At 37.7% G+C, this 20,215-nt stretch overlaps 1 protein-coding gene across 1 annotated transcript in view; it reads left to right on the top strand.

The window, feature by feature from the left end:
* TRHR (thyrotropin releasing hormone receptor) overlaps nt 1-18,788 on the top strand; it is a 34,259-nt gene extending 15,471 nt beyond the window's left edge. Inside the window, exon 2 of the mRNA XM_027853990.1 lies at nt 18,387-18,788. Within this exon, the coding sequence (XP_027709791.1) occupies nt 18,387-18,788 (402 nt within the window). The remainder of the gene's footprint in view (nt 1-18,386) is intronic.
* Nucleotides 18,789-20,215: the final 1,427 nt, after the last annotated feature.

Raw genomic sequence — 20,215 nt, 5'->3', positions numbered from 1 at the left:
ATTAAGAGTGAATGGCCCAGAGTCACAAGCACAAAAAAAAACAGGAAGGAAAGGAAGGAAGCTGGCAGAAAATTTTGTTTAGCTGCATTTTTAAATGATGTCCTGGTAATACTAGGAAGAGACCCATAGGAAATACTCCAGACCAAACCCACCACGATGCAGAGTGAACTATAGCATTATTCTACAGGGCTCAGGAAAGAATTCATAATGTCTTTTATTTTCTAAACTGAGATATTGTCATTTGAATCCCAGTTCTGCCAGCTGAGTTTTTTTTCATTTTCCTCTTCTCATTATGCGTTCAAATATTCGCCTCCTGTGAGCGAAAAAACATTCAAGCACTAGGGACTAGGTTTTCATCATGTACAATTTACAGGTCTCTGTAGTCAATATTCAAGTTCACAAGTCACTATGGTTGCTGGTGTCTTTAGAAGGTTCAAACTTGATCCTTTAACCCAAACACAGGGCCTACCTGGCAAACCACTGTATTTCCCCCTTTTTCAGCAGAGGCACACCTCATAACAAGCCCATGAGATAGGTAGAGTCATATTATTATCCCTATTTTACAAATGACAAAAGTAAGTCACAGAGAGAAGTAATGCACCCAGAGTCACACAATTAATGTTAAACATAAACCATTTCTGTTTCCAAACAAAATATAACAATATAATATAATAATATTATATGTTTCCAAACATAATATAACATAATAATGTTAAACATAAACCATTTCTGTTTCCAAATTTATTAACCTTTCTAGCACACCATGATGTCTCTCAGTAAATTCAGACAACTTATTTCCCTTCAAAGGAAAGGGAAAGAGAAAGAACAAACGATTATAAAGTGCCTGCAAGTGCCAGCCACTATGCTAAGTGCTTTACAGATATTATTTCATTTGATCCTAACAACCACCCTGGGAGATAGGTGCTGTTGTTACCCCTTTTATAGTTGAGGAAACTTGAGCAAGACAGGTTAAATAACTTGTCCTGAGCCACATAACTAGTAAGGGTCTGAGACTGAATTTGAACTCAGGTCTATCCTGACTCCAGGCTCAGTGCACTATCCTTTATACCATCTAGCTGCCTCTGAAGGTAAGAGGATTTTATAAATTTTAACATTCTTAACTATTGCATTATGACCTCTTTTTTTTCCTCTCCCTTGTGCATTCCCCAGCAACACCCTCACTAAACTCATCACTATTAATGCAGAGAATCATAGAATTTGTGAGTTGGTAGGGACCTCACTGATCATTTAGTCCAACCCTCAACAAAACAATATTCCATCTAAAATGTATCCAACAAGTCATCATTCAATCTTTGCTTGAACACTTCTAATAAAAAAGGAACCTTTTATATCCCCAAGTAATTCAATTCACATTGGAATAGGACTAATAGGTAAGGTTTTATGTGTAAGCAGGGGTGTGTGTGTGTGTGTGTGTGTATGTGTGTGTGTGTGTGTGAACGTTTTCTTTACAGAGCTTCCATTTTTAACCTTTGATAAGTTTTTTTCATGGAAATTTTAATATGGTCAAGTGCAAGAACACAATGTACATTACTGGGCAAACTAGCTATCCTGAATATGAAAGATTTTTATATTGTGCTTGGCTGACAGAGAAGAGAACTTTTGCATTAGTCTTCGTGGCTTCCTTTCAAGACAGCCATAAGCAATCCATGCTGAAGGGCATAGCAGCTTCAAAAATCCTTTCACCATCAATCACGACTATAATCATACCAATTTTTATTCATTTGAATGAATTTGGGTTGTATCCCAACCTTTTCCAAGGTCCTGTACTTCATTTCATTTAAAAGTACATGGTGCCCTAGGTTATTCCTTTCATATTCAGAATTCTCTGCATGGATTATGTTTTCTTAATGTCCACTCAGACATCTGAGAGCAAGTGATACCTCCAGCTACAATGGCCATGGCAAACAAAAGCCAAACAAGCTCTAGGGGAGACTCCTCTTGAAGCCCCCAGCTCACAGAAGAGGTCTGGCTAAATTCAGAGTTATTGCATTATTCCAAGTCCAGTTTACTTTTCAATTTATTCAATCAATCTGCCAAAATGAAAAGGGGCCATTGATCACTTCATAAAACACACCATTGATATTTAAGTCCCCCCTGTGATTGCAACAGCAAGGTTGATGTCTATGGACCTAGCCCAAAGACAGCATTAAAATATTAAGGAAGATTATTTGGGCTCTTGTAAAAAGAAATGACCAAGCCAATTTTTTTTCTAGCATGAAGTGGACTTTTTAAAACAGAATGATGCATCAAAGGAGAGGAAAGGAATTTGAGTAGTGTGCTAATGTAAAATGCACTAAATTAGAACTGAACTCTGCAACCATATTCTTAAATTGAGAGCAAATGGTAATTTATATTTCAAACTTCCAGGATATAGTGTTCTCCTTGAGGATAAGAGCAATCTCTATTCTCCTTAGTACTCAGTTCAATTCAACATGCCAGGGCATGTGCTAGGTACTGAGGATAGAATAAAGCAGTATAGAAATTGGATCCGTAATTTCGTTTTTATAAGAGGGGACTCCCTCCACCAAAGCAGGTCAGCGGTTTTGAACTCAGGTCCTCATGAATCCAGGGCTGGTGCTCTATGCACTGAGCCACCTAGCTGCCCCAAGGAAATGAGTATTTCAAAGAGGCAGAGAAAGAAGTAGTAGATTCCAGAAATGGCCAACAATCTGTGCAAAGGCCTGGAGATGGGAGTTGGAGGGTCCTGACTAAGGAAGAGTAAGGAGACAAAAGTTGTGAAGGAAGTTGTGTAAGGCCAAAAAGCACACTAGAATCAATCTGTGAAGGACTTTAAATGACAAACAGAGGAGTCTGATATTTACAAACTTGAACAATGAATGTAAATCCCCAGAATTGAGCTCCTAGATGAGACCAAAAGAGCCCTTATGATTCCACTGTAAGGAGTCTGAGGTCACTAGAGATGAGAGACTACTGGTGCCCAAAATATGGGGAGGGGGAGGGGTAAGAGCAATTAAGGAACCTCTGAATGAAATAAGGGGCCCTGATAGAATCTGGGCTAAGAGAGACGATAAAGGCAAAAATTATATTAATTTTAGAAGTTTGCAGCAACAGCTTAGGAAAGAGTTGGAGGAGTCTTTGGTGAGGTCAGGCTGAGGAGTAGCTGTGGCAAGAATAACTGACCCAAAAGGCCAAAAAAAATTTGGCGAGCCAAGAAGACGGAGGACAGAAAGCCAAGGAAATGAAGAGGAATGTGGTTTGGAAAAGGAATAGGCAAATATACCAAAAAAAGAATTGGAAGTAAGGGAAGAGCTGATGGAAAATAATAATGTGAGGAAGAAGTGACCCCCAGTGAATGTATGAATGAGGAAAAGCTTTCACCCAGATGAAGGTTTTATTTGAACACTATGGAGTTCACTATGAGAAGGTGAGGTAGATGGTCATTATGTTGTAGTTCCTTCTCTTGCCCCTCATTGTGGAGACATGCCTGAAAGATCACTACTAAATTCTGAGCATTGAAAGAATGAGTGAATGAATGAATGAATGAATGAATGAATGAATGAATGAACAAAGGAATGAATGAATGAATGAAAAATCATTGAGTGACTTATTATGCATTAGTTACTGTGCTAAGGGATGGGAATACAAACACAAGTAAGCAAGACAATCCCTTCCCTCAAGGAACTTGCATTCTAATACATCATACAATGCATAAAAAGTAAGATGTCATATGTAGTGACACGGGTTAGAAATGACTGAAAGTGACCCAGAGGCCTGATTCCACACAAGATGATAGGAAAAATCATCTTGGAAATCCCATGGTGGTAGAGTCCAAGATCCTAGTCAAAGAGGGAATAAGAATGAGGATGGTGGTCGACATGTAAGCAGCATGGCCACGCTATAAAAGAGGGTCCACTGATAGAACTAATCATTGTCTGGTATAGTGGTTTGTTTATCATTCCCTGGGAGCTCAGAGATAAAGAGTTTTAAAAATGAGATATAGATTGAGAGTAGAGTGTGGACGGAGAGTTCACATTTCAGTCAGTGTGATTAAATTTACACAGTGAATAAATGTAATTGGGCCCATACCACCCCCTTCCCAATGAAATTATTAAGTACAGGAAAACAACACTCCCAGGTCAACTCCAAGCCCTGCTGCCTCCACTGGAGCCCTATTACCATCAGAAATTTGACCTCTGCCCCTGGAACCACCCACCCTGTGTTTCATAGATGAGTTCTCACCTAATCTTGCCCAGATATAGGCCTACTCTTCTCTTGGCAGACCTGTCCAAATCATACTGCTTCCGATATACATTTCTCCTCCTCCACCTCTGCTTTCTTGCTACCCTTTTGTATGGCCTAAACCCATTAGAATGTTGACTCCTGAGACCAGAAGCTATTTTGCTTTCTTATATTTCTGTCCCTATCCCTTGGGACAGTGCCTGACACATAGTGAGTGTTTATCTATCTGTATAAATATTCCTGCACACTTTATATTTTTCAGTCTTCTTTCCTCAATGAGAGTTATAGACTATTTGGTCTGGAAAGAACACTAGTAATCATCTAATCCAAACCCCTTATTATAAAGATAAGGAAATTAAGGCCCAGAGCAGACAAGTGCCTAAGATAAATTTAGTTCATATTGGTGGCAGAGGTAGGCCTAGAATACAGGTATTTAGACTGACAAGTCATTGCACTTTCCATAAAGTCTCCATTATTCTGTTTCATGGTAAGCTTCTGCCCTGGATTTTTAGCGTCAAATAATTATTGTACCAACAACAGCAAATCCCAACGCTGTTCTCTGAGTTCCTTCTACTTTATAGAGAACATTCATTGTGATTTTCCACATAGCTTTTGAATCTGAAATAAGCGACTGATCTCAAGTGTAGATTCTTCACAGAACATCAGAGTCCAAAGAATGCCAAGTTTTGGTCCAAGAGAGCAGAGTCATCAACTAAAACCACAGGTTGTTTTTGGTCAACTAAGAAGTCAATCTTTAACAGTTAGCTGCTGTGTGAATCAGAACCCATTTAATCATTATCCCTGGGAGAATACCTTTTGGTCAGGCTGGAGCTAAACAAACAGAAGCTTCTGTTTGATTTTTTTATTTAGTATTTCCAATCACTCTTTGTTTTAAATCATGGATTAAATATACACTTGGCACAGACTTTGCTATAAGAATCTATTTTTCCATGTGTTATATTCCTTACTCCCACCATGTTTCCATCTTACAGCTGAAAACTTCCATATATGATGTTTCCCCCATTAGAATGTAAGCATTAGGATTGTGTTCCTTTTCTATGGGTAATTGCACAACTTACTACAGTGCTTTCCGCATATCAAGCACTTAATAAATACTTTATTCATTCATTCATTCTCTTTAAAACAAAATAAACAACAACCAAAATAACTGGAAAGATATTTAGTTCTCATGACCAGGCTATGCTAATATTATAAAAATGACAATGCTGTCAAAATTAATTTAAGATTTGATGCCATATCAATAAGACAAAAGGATACTTGACCGATCTAGGGAAGATAATAACAAAATTCATTTTTAGGAACAAAAGATCTAGAACATCAAGAGAAAAAAAATAAAAAGAGAAACAGCATTTTCCACACTGCAAGCTCTATTCCAAAGTAGTAATCATTAAATACATTTGCTATTGGTTAAAAAACTACAAGTGGATCAATGGAACAGACCAGACAAGGAAGAATCAAAAATAACCATATAACAATAACATAATGTTTGATGAACCTGAAAACTTAAATTATCTTGAAAATTATTTCCTATTTAATAAGAATTTCTGAAAAAGCTAGTAAACAGTCTGGGAGAAATTAGGCTTAGATCAGCATCTAGTACCATATATTCCAATAAATTCCTAATTGAAACTTGACCTAAATATTAATGATCATACCATGAAAAATTAGAAGTGAAGCAAACATCATACTGTTTATGAATGATGACTAGGGACTGAATTCTCAAACAAACAATGGATAGAGGTGATTTTATGAGATAAAATAATCTTGATTAAGATAAGAATGGAAATGGTTAACTAGAAAAAAAACATCTTTATATAAATTATCTCAGATAAAGTTCTAAGATCAAAGATAGATAGATCACTAACAGGAATACATAATACCAAAAGCCATTCTCCAATAGTCAAATGGCCAAAGAGTTCTCAAAAGAATAACAGGAACCTAGAACCATATGAAAGAATGTTCCACATCACCAGTAATAAAATAAAAGCAAATGAAACAACCCTGGGCCTTCAACTCATACACAGCAAGTTGGAAAAAATGAAGGAAAAATGGGAAGAGTCAATGTTGGAAGGCAGAATAATTCATTGTTTTAGGAATTGATCCAACCATTCTGGAAAACAATTTAGAAATAGAGACACTAAAATGTCCATGCTCTTTGGCTCAGTTGTTGTGCTGTGAGGTATATACCCTCAAGGAGGTCAATGATAAAAATAAAGGCTCTATATATAGCAAAATATTTCTAGCAGCACTTTTTATGGTAGCAATTAACTGAAAACAAAATAGATGCCTGTTAATTCATAAATGGCTAAAACAAATTACTGCATTATAAAAAACAAATATAATAAATACAGAGAAGCATTGCAAGCTTTATGTGAAGTGATGCTAAGTGAAGCAAAGACAACCAGGAAAACAATATGCACAATGACTACAATGCTGATAATAGAAAGGATAATAAGAACAATGAAGTAATCAAAACTGAATATGGCAAAATTATAATGATCAAACCTGGTACCCCCAAAAAAAGATAACATAAGACACTCTTTCCTGCTTTGCAGAGGTAGGGAACAATGACCATGGTAGGGAACAAGGACTAAAGTTAGACTTTTTATATGTTGTTTAGTTTTGCTGAATTGTTTTTCCTCTCTCTTGTTTTCTTATTCTGAAGGCTCTCTGGGAGGAATTCAAAGGAAGGAGAGAGCAGGAAATGTAGGTAATATGAAAAAAAAAAGATATAAATTTAAAATGAACAAAAAAGTACTTTTTTTAATCTGGTCACCAACTTAATTCTAAATCTATATAATTGGATTATTTTCTAATCTATATCTGTCCATCTTCACCAAAAAATCATGAGTTACTTTAGCAAAAGTGTTGCCAAAATCTAGGCAAACTTTATGCATAGCATCCTTCTTACCTACTAGTTTAGTTAGCCTTTCACAAAAGAAAATGAGGTTAGTCTGGAATGACCTGTTCTTGATGGAGTCATGCTCACTCTTATTAATCACCTCTGCTTTCCATCTCTTTCTTGTGCCTTCCAAATGTTGCTTTCATGTTCTCTGAGGCAGGGAGGCAAAGGGCTGGGGCTACTTCTATCTGTCCCAATGTGACTTCTTTCCTCCTGCCTCCTACTGCCTATCTGAATTCCAGCCTCAAGTTAGAAGAGCAAGAATTTCCTCTGACCGCATGCCTTCCTTCTCCTGCTTCAAGTGTTCCCTGAAGGAGGCTGGCAAGGGGCCACGTAACTACTAAATGCCCTCAGTTCCATTTCTGCTTCATGCTCCCTCTACCTGATTTCCAGCCTCGGATGAGAAGAGATGCCAGACCTTTCACTGACTGTGCTGCTTCCATTTCCTTCTCCAGGTGTCCCTTCAGGGAAGGCTACTAGGGCCCTACAGAATGAATGACTTCCATCTGTTCCAGAACAGTCAGCTTCCACTTTCTGTAGCCAGCCTAATCTCTCAGCAATGTGGGCAATGGAGCAATCTGGAGAGCCTCCACTGCAAAGAGAAGCAACCTTCCCTCTGACCTCAGGCCTTCCATCTCCTGGTGCCCCATCTACCCAATCTCCAACCTTTGGAGGGAAGAGAAGTAGTGAAACAGAGTTTCTCATCTGACCATCTGACCATGTGCTTTCCATCTTGTCCTGCATTTGTCTCCTGCCTGATCTCCATTGTCCTGTGGGAAGAGGACCTTCCACTCGGTGATGAACATTCTCATACCTGTTAATACCCTACATATCCTAGTGATTCTGAATCCATCCCTGCAGGTCATCAACCAAACCCGATTCTCAGTTCTCTGCTTCTGAATTTCTTATTCCCATTCCCCTCAAACCTTTCATCTCACAGTCCTAACCAAACACCAATACCCCTTTCATTATGCCCTCTGGAATGCCTGTTCCATAGACAACAAACTTCACTTCCTCCTAAAACTTTTCCTCTCTCATGCCTTCCATATTCTAGCAATCATTGACACCTGACTCCCTTCTGATGACAGCCTCCCTGGCTATCCTCTCCAGTACTGGCTTCATTTTTGCTTATTTCAGCTAACTGGTGGAGGTGGGGGAGCTGGAATACTCCTCATCCGCATGGGCACTTTCAGGTTCTCCCCCTACCTACATCATTAAGTAATCTTTCCTCCTTTCAGGTCTGTGCTATTCATATCTAACACTTAATCAAAATCCTGGTAGCTGTAGTGTCTATACAAAATACCAGAGTGCTGCCAAAAGAGATTAAGTAGTAGTATTTAGAATTGTTAAACATGGAGGTGGTTCATTTGTGGATGATGGCGAGGTTAATGTACCATCTCCACATTCAAGAATTCCAATATCCCCCTATCTGACCATAGTCTACTGGCTTTCCACCTCTCACTCTGCCTTCCCTTATAAAATCCTACTCTTCATCCACACCAAGACTTCCAATCACCTGATCCCTCAGTTCTCTCCCAGGGCATCTTCCTTGCACTAGCCACTCTTTCCTCTTTTTCCCATTTTGATCCCTTGATGAACCAGGTCAACTCTACAAAGTCTTCCTCTCTTCAGTTCCTATCCACCTTCTGTTGCTGATTGCACCCTGCCAAGCCTCAACTTTATATGATTCTCACCGTCTGCCACCTTTACTTTTACCCATGTACTGCTGAACATAGAGAAAATTATGCAACGATTATAACTGGGTTCACTACAAGTTTTTGTTATATAACCTCAACTGAGACCTCACAGCAACTAGGCAATCCTTCTATGTCTCCCTTATCAACACACTCTCACTCTCCACAGCAGCTCTTTCACACCTTTTCATCCCTCTTCTAGTCTCCTATTGCTCCCCTTCCCCCATACTCTCAGCTGAGAACCTTTCCTCAGAAAAAAAAATTTGAAGCCATTCACCATGAGCTCTTCTCTTCTCTTCTCTTTCTCTTCTCATATCACTCAGATGTCTTCTGCCACTATCTCTTCCTTCTTCTCTGCCTCATATGAAGAGATAGTCTTACTCCTTACCATGGCCCACCCCTCTACTCACACAACGGATCCCAATTCTTCTCATTTCCACCACCAGGATTATCTTCTCTGTCATTCCCACTCATTCACTTAATTTCAATCTCTTGCTGTCCCCTGGCTCCTTCTTTACTGCCCATAAGCATAACCATATCTCTCCCATCCTCAAAAAAAAAAACTGTTCACCTGATCCTTCCATCCCCACTAACTATCATTCTATATCTCCTCTGTCCTTTGTGGCCAAACTCCTTGAAAAGGCCACATGCACTAGGTGCACTCTCCTCTCACTTACTTCTTAATCCTTGGCAATCCAGCTTCCAACCTCATCATTCCACTGAAATTTCTCTCTAAAGTTACCAAAGATCTCTTAATTGCTGAATCCAAAGACCTTTTAGATAACATTATCCTCCCGTTCCCTCATGCTCATAACCTAGGTGTCATCCTTGACTCCTCACCCCCAGGTCTAGGCTATTGCCAAGGCCTGTCAATCTCACCCCCTTCTGTCCTCTGATACTGCCAACACATTGGCACAGGCCCTCATCAATATACCTGGTCTATTGAAATAGCTTGATTATGGATCTGCCTGCCTCAAGTCTCTCCCTTCTCAAATCCATCCTCCATTCAGTTGGCAAAGTGATTTTCCCAAGGTACAGGTCCAACCATCTCACCCCTCTACTCAATAAACTCCACTTGCTCCCTATCACTTTCAGGGTCAAATACAAAACCCTCTGTTTGGCATTCAAAGTCCTTCATAACCTAATTCCCTCCCATCTATCCAGTCTTCTTATGTCCTACTTCTTGTCATGTGCTCTCCAATCTAATGACACTGATCTCCCAGCTGTTGCACAAACAAGACACTCCATCCATCAGTACTGGGCATTTTCTCTGGCTGTCCTCCATACCAGAATGCACTCCCTTCTCATTTCTACCTCTTGTATTCCCTTCAAGTCCCAATTAAAATTTCATCTTCTATATGAAGTAATTCCCAACCCCTCTTAATTGTAGTGCCTTTTCTCTTTTAAGTATTTCCTATTTGTGTTTTTCTATTTTTGTTTGCTTATCATATAGCCTATTAGATTGTGAGCTCCTTGTCTTTTGCCTCTTTTCACATCCCCAGCACTTAGCATGATGTGTGATACATAATAGGTTCTTAATAAAGGTTTATTGACTATTGACTTTTATTGTTTGAAATCTGCTTTTCCAAAATCTAGTCTGTCAGATTTTGCCCAGATTTTTTCTCCTCTGTCAGTAACCATAGGATGAAGTAGTGATTACCTGAGTTCATTTCTGACCTAGTTACCAGTTACCAATAGCCAAGATTCAAATCCAAGTCTTCTGACTTTAAATGCAGTTCTTTTTTTCTGTCCTATCATGCCAAGGTCACATTGCTTATTAGTGGCAGAGCAGGAATTACAATCTGAACATTCTGATTGTATATATAGTATACTTTCCACTAGCTCCTGATGCTTCAGCAAGCCTCACTCTTCCAAGCAAAAGGGTATGAGAACACAACTGGCTAGAGGGGGGGAATCTGAAGCAATCATACTTTGCCTGTGTTTTATGTGACACCAACTACTACAATGAAAGAAAGACTTCTGAGCTGTCTTCTTCAGAGGATTCAGGGCAACATTACTATCACAGAAGTTCATGTCTGTATACATGATGCACCTTTTCCCACCTCTGACCATACTCCTTCTTAGACATGAGGCCTGATGACACCATTTCATCTTAGAGTTCATAGTATCCATAGACTTTGAGCTGAAAGAGACCTTAGAGATCATATCTTAGATGAGAAAACTGGGGCTCTGAATTAGATTACAGGATCATAGAATCATGGAATCAGAGATAGAAAAGACTTTAGAGCTCATATTAATGATGCGAAGCCCAGAGAGGTTAAATGATTAGCTTGAAGTCACACAAGTAAGTTGAAGAGTTGTGATTTGAACCCAGGGCATCTTACTTGAAAAACAGTGATCTTTCTGCTATTATAGCATGGTGCCACCATTCATAAGAATGAAGAATGATGGCTCCTAAGATTGCTATTCCATTCATGGGAGGAAATAGAGTGTTTATTTGCATACTATTGAAAGAGAATCCATGATCACAATCAATCATCAGTGAATGACTCGTCTTTCCACAGACTGTACCCATCATACTATTTATTAAAGAGAAACCTTCCCCTCTTTAAGAGAACTAAATTCTTTAATGGATGATATACCTTTCTTACTACCACAAAGTCAATTTTGATGATGAAGATTGAGGGGAAGTTGTCTCTTGTCTTGTTTAGCCTGATGATGCTTCTGGATTTGCATTGTCACATTATTCAGGATTAGAGACAGTGACCAAACAAGAAACCAAACAGCCACAGAGCTAAGGTCAACAGAGTGAGAAATCCCTGGGTATTCTCATTCCAAGTATTCACCCCTATGTTGACTCAGAAGATCTGATTTTTTTAAAACTCTATACCAAAGCCAAAGGACAGGAATTGAAACACAATAAAGTGAAATAAAAATCTTTAAGCATTTTGGAAAGTTACGAGCTCTTAGCAGATATTCAGTGATAACTAAAATATAATTATAGACAGTGTCCAAAACATACATGCTAATGTGCCACCACCACCTCCAGCCATGGATTTAATGACCAAGAGGATACATTTGTCCTCTCTCTCTCCCTAAGTGAACATGATGCTCCCTTTACTGAAGCATAGTCCCACTCCACCACCTCTACTGATCTTGAGAGCTCCCCAACTCCCACCAAAGCCCCCTTCCCCCACTCTCTTTCTCATGAAAGAAAGGACCGAATGTAATCCTATTGAGAGGAAAGAGAAATTTAACATAGGTGAAATACATTGTAAATGGAGAAGGCTTTGATGGTATGATGGTATTTAGGGCTGAAAAAGTTTTATAGGTACTTAACCCCAATGCCTCTAGAAAATGTCTTACAGGTGACTCTCTTCATTTTACAGATGAGAATACAGAGACCCAGAAGGGTGAAATAAATTTGTAAGGATCACAGCTGGGATTCTAATTCAGCTTTTCTAATTCTAAATTCATGTTCTTTCCATTACATCATCATATTACCTCGCCATTCACCTTCTGGAATTAATGTATTTCCTCTAGCTTCTATCCATCAACTGCTTCTTTGCTATTGGAGATCTTCACATCTTGAACCAGAAAACAGTAGAGGTTAGACTCTAAATACATCAGCCAATCTAAAGCTCTAAGCAAAGGACTATGTACAGTGGAACAGTGTAGAGATGAGAGGGTTTGCCCAGTCTTCCTGAGGCACAAATGCTTATTTTTCCTACTACCTGAAGTGGGAGCCAGATGATAGGGAGTCTAATTCTGCTTTCAGTGGGTGAAAGTGAAAGAAAGGGTGAAAAAATAAGCAGCAGGAGCATATGAGAAAGGCTAGCATTGGTGACTGATGTTTCAATGCACTGGAAAGAATCTTGGAATGAAAATCAGTGGACATGAGTTCTAGTCCTGGTTTTACTGTTATATAAAATTGGGGGAGTCTTCTCCCCTCACTATGCTGTTTCCTCCCCCAACAGAATGTAAGCTACTTGAGGGCACTGATCACTTCATTTTTTACTTTATATCCCCAATGCCTGTAACATAGTGTTTGCTCAACAATTGTTTGCAAAATGATTGATTAATTACTATAAAACAAGATAATTATAAAATAGTAATAATTATCACATTTGTTCCACCTATTCAATAGACATTCTATAGAAATTAAATTAGGTAACAGATATGAACATGCTTTAAAAAGGAAAAAGCTAAATGAAAAGGCATATTTTCTATATATGAAATAAATAACATTTTTAAACCAGACCTATGATTTCAGCAGTAGAGGGAACTACCAGTAAGTAATTTCCTCTATCAATGAAACTAGTACTTTCCCTGCAATTTATAGTCATAAAGAATGACCTGGAGCAAGGTTATATACCTTGTTCAAGATCAAAACACCAGAATGTGTCAGAAGCAAGATTTGAACCCAGGGCTTCCCAACTCCAAGGCCAGGATTCAATCTGTCCTGTCACACATTGTTTCTCAAATATCTAATATGTGATGTAAATAAACACAACACTAGAAGTAGTTATGAGAAAAATATAAATATATCATGATTTAAAATGAATTAAAATATTTCCTGCTTCACTGAGGTGAACTGAGCATCCTATACATGTACTCCCCAACCTCCCAATTCCAGAAAAATTCATATACCTTATTCTCAGTCCAGAATTAGCCTTCCAGATTTTTATAGAGGTAAATAAATGTCCACTGACCATACTAAAGAACTCTACTATGGAACTACATGAGGATCTTTATTTATTCAAGCAAATCAGCACAAAAATCTTTCTGTTTCCCACTTGTGCTAGAACTGTCCACAGGTTTCATTTTGGTTTATGTGCAGAGAATCAATCAGAAGTTTGATCTTCATGGGGGTAGAAGTACCATAATTCATTTAAAGTTGTATTAATGCTTTTTACAAAAATCTCTGGCACTTCACAGTGATTCCTCCCACCCCCACCAGCAATAGAACACTTCCTTATAACATAAAAATACAGCTAAGCAAAGCAAATCAATTGAACGTTAGGCATTTTTGATACCTAGGAGAAGGGAGGTATGTTTCAGTTCTATGAAATAAAGAAAGGTAGTTTCATTGATCAGACATCTATTGCTGTCTTCTTTTACATTACTGTATTCATGCAAATGTTTCTTTTGGCTCTGCTACATCTTTCCATATCAGTTCATAAAAGACTTCCCAAATTTCTTCGTGTGATACTCCTCTCTAAAGGGGAAGGAGAGGGGGCAAATACCGCTCCCCAAAGGGGGAGGAGTAATGTACACATTCATGATTTCTGGGATTTTGGAGTTTCTGTTCATTTCCCTAGGCAAGGAAATATCACACAGTTTGGGAGATGGGAGAAGATTTAGACAGCCTGAGGAAAAATAAGTTTTGGAAAGAGAAAGAGAAGGGAGAGAAGAAACTCTCCCCTCAAAAAAAAAAGTTGGAAGCAGTTTATTAGCAGCAATGTCAAGAACAGTGACAGAGATACAGTTCTCCTTCCAGGTCCAAGGGGAAAAGTGAAAAATTGGGGATGATTAGAGAAGTACATATACAGATTGTTCTTTTATCATTGTAGCTTGTCTGTATGACTGGAGCTCTGGTAAAAACAGATGTATTACATGCAATGTGGAGAAACTGAACAATCCTTATCCATTTCCCCTTCCTCCCCTTCTTCTGCTGGGTATGACTAGCACATATTTCTGAACTTGATTCCTTATGCTATTATATGTTATTATCATCATTATTGTTGTTGTTGTTGTTGTTGTTGTTTTAACTAATCTAATTTTACTGGTTATTTTAGCTCTGGTAATTTTAGCCACACAGGAGAAAATTGACTAGACAGTCATCTTTCTGGCTAAGGCACAGTAGGTAACTCCAATTCTTGACTTGTCCTTAAATCTTAATTCTTCATATTTGTTATTCCTAATAATACAATCATATTCCATGACATTTTTTTACCACAATTTGTTCAGTCCGTCACCAAAGGGGACCCTACTGTTTCCAGTTTTTTTTAAATCACAAAAGTGCTATTATATATATGTGTATATATGTGTATAATATGCATATAACCCTCTATGTATGTGCATATATATGCATATATATTTATATTTATGTATCTATGAGACCTTTCTGCCTTTGAGCTTCTTCGGGGACAGATAACAATAGGATAGCCATATTGAAGAATATATACACGTTAGTGACTTTTCTAAGATAATTCCAAATACTTTTATAGAACAATTGGACCAATTCATACATCCATTAACAGTTCATTAGTATGGCTGTCTTTCCATATCATTTCTAACATTTACCATTTTTATCTTTCAGGCTATAATTCTTTAGTGGATTTCTACTATCTACAAAGCAAAGTTTAAACAACTTTACTTGGTTTTCAAATACCCGCCACTATCTAGCCTTTTGCAATTTTTCCAGTTTATTCATGGTACTTTTCACAATTGTATTAATATTTGTATATTCATCATATCCCTTAATAGATAATAAGCCCTGAGAGAGCAGGGCCTGTGTCTTACCTGAATTTTTTATCTCCCTCAATTCTTTCACAGTGATCCACACATAGTAGGAACTGGCAGATGGGCTCTTTCTAGTCCAATGTCCTTGTTGGAGAATCAACTAACAGTTGGTTATCTACTGTTGCCCACAAACATTACCTGCCCTGGTTTCAGTCACCCTTTAAAAACTTCTGCCTGATTTCTTTTAATGTCAAAAAAATTTCACAGGTCCTCCAACTGTCTAACTATAGTTGACTGAGAAAATACCTGGTGATAAAAAGCTACTATAAATCCAGCAATGCTTTTATATGAATTTGTATTTTATTCATTGCAACAGTATATACATACATTTGAAAAATAGTAATGCATGTATGTCTGAGGTATTCTGTTGATTCAGTCTACAGAATGTATGCTTATTTATTTATTGCAATGAGTCAGACTTCACATTTTGTTGGAGTTAAATACAGATCAAAGTGACAAATGCTTGGTGTATCTGTAGATTTACAGTACCCTTGCAATAACTCTGTGTTTTTCAAAGGTCCAAGAGTTTTGAAACACTTCTCAAAGGGGAAGGGAGTTGGATTAGGAAAGGTCTCTTCCACTCCTAAATTCTAGTTTTGTCTCTTTGTATTATTGGTCATAAAATCTGCATTCCTACCATTGTAAGAATAAAATTTTAAAAGCTATGCAAATGCCTCTTTCTGAGACATTGTTAAAAAAAAATAGAGCAGGGTCAAATATAGATCCCTTTGACACTGCTAGAGACCACCTTCCTAGCTGATATCCAACAATTAATGACTGACTACCTTGGGGTCTGGTCAATTAATAAGTTCTAAAACCACCAAACTATACTATGGTCTAACCCAATAGTCTCTAAACTTTTTTTATTATGTACCATGACAAAATTTTTAAAAATTGAACACTCGTGGCCAATATGTGTATTTTTACTTATTTACAAAATATTTACATGTAATAATAGCTAACATTTATATAGCACATTAAAGTTTGCAAATTGCTTTGGATATATCATCTAATTTGATGTTCACAACTCTGAGATAAGTGCTATTATCAGCAACTAGGTGGTGCAGTAGATAGAGCGCAGGATTTTGAGTCAGGAAGCCTGAATTTGAATCTTGTTTTAGATACTTACTAGCTCTGTGACTTTAGGCAAATCAATTAATCTCTCTGTGCCTCAATTTCCTCTTGTGTAAAATGGGGGTAATAATAGCATCTACCTCATAGGATTATTATGAGAATCACGTGAGTTAATGAATATAAAGCACTTTGTAAACCTTAAAATATTTTATAAATGTTAGCTATTATTATTATTCCCATTTTACAGATGAGGAAACTGAACCTGAGATTAAGTGACTTGCCTAAGGTCACATATTTAGAATCTGAAGCAGAATTTTAACTGAGCCCTTTCCTAATTCCAAGGCCAGCATTCTATTCTCTGTGCTACCCAGGTTCCTCCATGTGTGATTATATTTATAATTAGGCACATTATAAAACTTAAAAATAGAAATTTTAAAAGAATGAGATAAAGATGAAATTATTTAACCCTGGAGTTAATCATGAGTTTATTGAGTAGAAGATTGATATGATCAGATCTACATTTTAGAAAAATTACTTTAGCAGCTGTGCGGATGAAAAAGTTCGGAAAGGGGAGAGATTTAAGACAGGGAGACCAATTAGGAGGCCATTGTAATAAGCTAGGCAAAAAGTGGTGAGAGGCAGAACTAGGGTATGAGTAGGATAGAAATGGGGAGGTTTATCAACTGATTGGATATGTGTAGTGAAAAAGAGTGTGGAAATGATAATATAAAACTGTGAAAATGAGGGTATGGAAAAAAGGTGGTACCTTCAATAGTAAAAAGAAGTTTGGAAGATGTGTGGTTTTGGGGAGAAAGACAATGTATATAAGGTAATGCAAAGATAATTCATGATGCACATCACAACCGATCCGTGTCTGAAGGTGACACCCACATGAGGAAGGGAAGGGTGGAGTCTTTATTCACCAGTCACTGCTCTCCCTCTAAGGGGTGCCTGTCTCAGCCAGTGGTAAGAGATTTTCCCAATGGCACTAGCATTACTACTGCTTTGGATGGGATGGAGTATTGGAAGGGACCAATACTAGTTCAGAAGTGGGGAGGATGGAAGCTTGCACAGAGGAGGGAAGGAACAGAATGGGGAATGATAAAGGATTAATGTAAGTGGGGTAATGTTGGAGATAAGTCCCACTACGACTATATAGAGAAGATGAGATTCAACTATCTTTCATTTGGCTTAACACATAGCCCTTTGAGTCATACCATGATCCCTTTGAGGTCAAGTCATATCCCCTACTTTAGAGAAACCAGCATAGTCCATTGCCCTACAACAATGACATAGAAGAACTTGTCAACATTTTTTAAAATCTAAATGATATCCATAGTATTTCCCTGATTTGCCAGTCTAGTAGCCAAGGAAATTAGAATAGTCAGAAATATCCAGTTGTTGATGAAGGTATGCTGACTCTAAGTTATCTCTACCTCTTTTTTAAAGATATAAACTAACCAAACTTTCAATAATAATTTGTACCAGGCATTGCAGTTAAGACAATTAGCCCTTTCTAATTTTCAGACTTCCACTCTTTATTCCAGTCACCAATGCTGTCAGCTGACCTGTACTAGTTACCCACCCTAAGGTGAGACTGCATCTTTGTTTGTTCTTAAGGCATGCATGTCCTCAGCCTACTACTATTCTCCTAAAGCATCTTGAGATGGTAGAGGAATGAGAAATATCTGAGCACAGCCTTCAACAACACAATATCTTATATTTCTATGTTATACTTTTCAAAGATCTTTTGCATATTATCTCTTAATCTTCACAGGAATCTACTGAGGTAGGTATTAGTCTATTTTAGAGGTGACAAAACTGAGAATTAGAGAAGTTAAGTGACTTACCCAGAATTACACTGATAGCTAGTGACCAAGGTAGGACTATAACCCAAGTATTCTGATACCTAAAAAGTTACTTGTCTGGAGATCCTGGGGGCTTCTTTCTCATCAGTTTTCTTTTTATTTCTTCTTGTTTCCCAACAGGTTACCAAGATGCTGGCAGTGGTTGTGATTCTATTTGCCCTTTTATGGATGCCCTACAGGACCCTGGTTGTGGTCAACTCATTCTTATCCAGCCCTTTCCAAGAAAATTGGTTCTTGTTATTCTGCAGAATCTGCATTTACCTCAATAGCGCCATCAACCCAGTGATTTACAACCTCATGTCCCAGAAATTCCGGGCTGCCTTCAGGAAGCTGTGCAACTGCAAAAAGAAGACTTTAGAGAAGCCAGTCAACTACAGTGTGGCCCTGAACTACAGCGTCATCAAAGAGTCCGACCACTTCAACACAGAGCTTGAAGATTTCACAGTCACAGACACTTATCTGGCCACTACCAAAGTGTCTTTTGATGATACGTGTTTGTCTTCTGAGGTAACATTTAGCTGAACTTGAGTCACAATATGAAATGTGATGGACCACAAAGTGGAAGAGGCTATTGGATCATTATGAAAGAAGAGGAAAAACTGCCTTTATGGTTGGTTATATGTGAAGTGGAACAGGGAGAGGTTTTCCCTAGGTTCTTTAGTCTCCCTTGACTTTGTCGCCCATTTGTTGTCCAGGACAGGAATTCAGAATCTTTATCTTGGTAGAATTATCATACAGAAAAAATGAAGCTGATCAGAGAAACACTTAGGTTATAACCAATCAGAAAAAAGAAATTGACTTTTTTTTTAAATTAGTTGAATTTAGATTAGCGAATTTATTCACCTTATTTTTCGGAACTCAGTAACCGAGTACTGCTTCTGTGAGCTCTGGCCATCATTTCACTCGACTTACAAAGATTTTCTCATATGGGATTATTCTCCCCACTCCTTCAAAAGGCTACATAATATATTCAAATTGCTTTAATGCTTACAGTATTCTACTGTAGATTCATTTAAAATATTAATTAAAAATCCAAGTTTCCTTAATATTCTTAATATCCACTTAAAACACTCAGATTCCTGCTTGCTAATGAATTGTTATTAAATTTTAATGTAAAATGAGTCTCAACTGTTTCCAAAATTGTACTAATAAGATTTACATTTTGAGGCTAAAGCCAGCTTCTTCCAACTATTTAAGCCTTTCATAAATAATGATTGGATAGGATGAAAGAAATATTTTCAAGGAAAATCTTTTGGTATATCCTTAGGTATAAACTACTGAGTCATGTCAAGAAAACTCACTCAAAAGTCTAAATCATTTATAAAAACTTAGTTAACTTCCAGTCTGCCAAAATTCAGCTTCCAAACATGGGCTACCCACCGAACAGTCTATAGTCTGAATTTAAAATAGTTTTCAATAGTCTTTCTTGTCTAATTTTCTTTTCGTTATTCTTAGGTCCAACTTTTTTTCTAGGGGTTAGAGATATTCTGTTAAACATGAAAATTTTAGAAACTGTACAATTTCTGTAGACTTTGTTTTTCCTCGAAGTTTAGGCAGACTCCTTAATATCTTTAGTAGATCTGTTCAATATATGACTTACTCCTGTCCTTCCCATGAGCCATTAAGCATGTTTGAATGTGAATATGCCTAGAATATTTTGTCATATACCTACCTGGAACACTTTCAAATATATCAGTCCCTTCCTTGCTCAGCCATTTGGTAGAAACCGTACATTTGTACTCACTGAGTCGTCATCAACCAGATCCTCCCAGTACAGAAGCTACTCTTTGTGAGTAATTTAAGCACCCAGCAAGGGAGTCTCAATTGATTGACCCTTCCAAGTCATTTCTGATGACAAATTTAAGAGATGCCAAGCACTTGAAGTACCATATGGTCAAGTATCTATCCACTCCAGCCTATACTTATGGTTAATTCTAGAACCTCAATCT

Source organism: Vombatus ursinus, unplaced genomic scaffold (assembly GCF_900497805.2).
Source record: "Vombatus ursinus unplaced genomic scaffold, bare-nosed wombat genome assembly UNPS02010284.1, whole genome shotgun sequence".
NCBI lineage: Eukaryota > Metazoa > Chordata > Mammalia > Diprotodontia > Vombatidae > Vombatus > Vombatus ursinus.
Note: the sequence above shows the minus strand (reverse complement) of the source record. Positions and strands in the feature narration are given on the sequence as shown.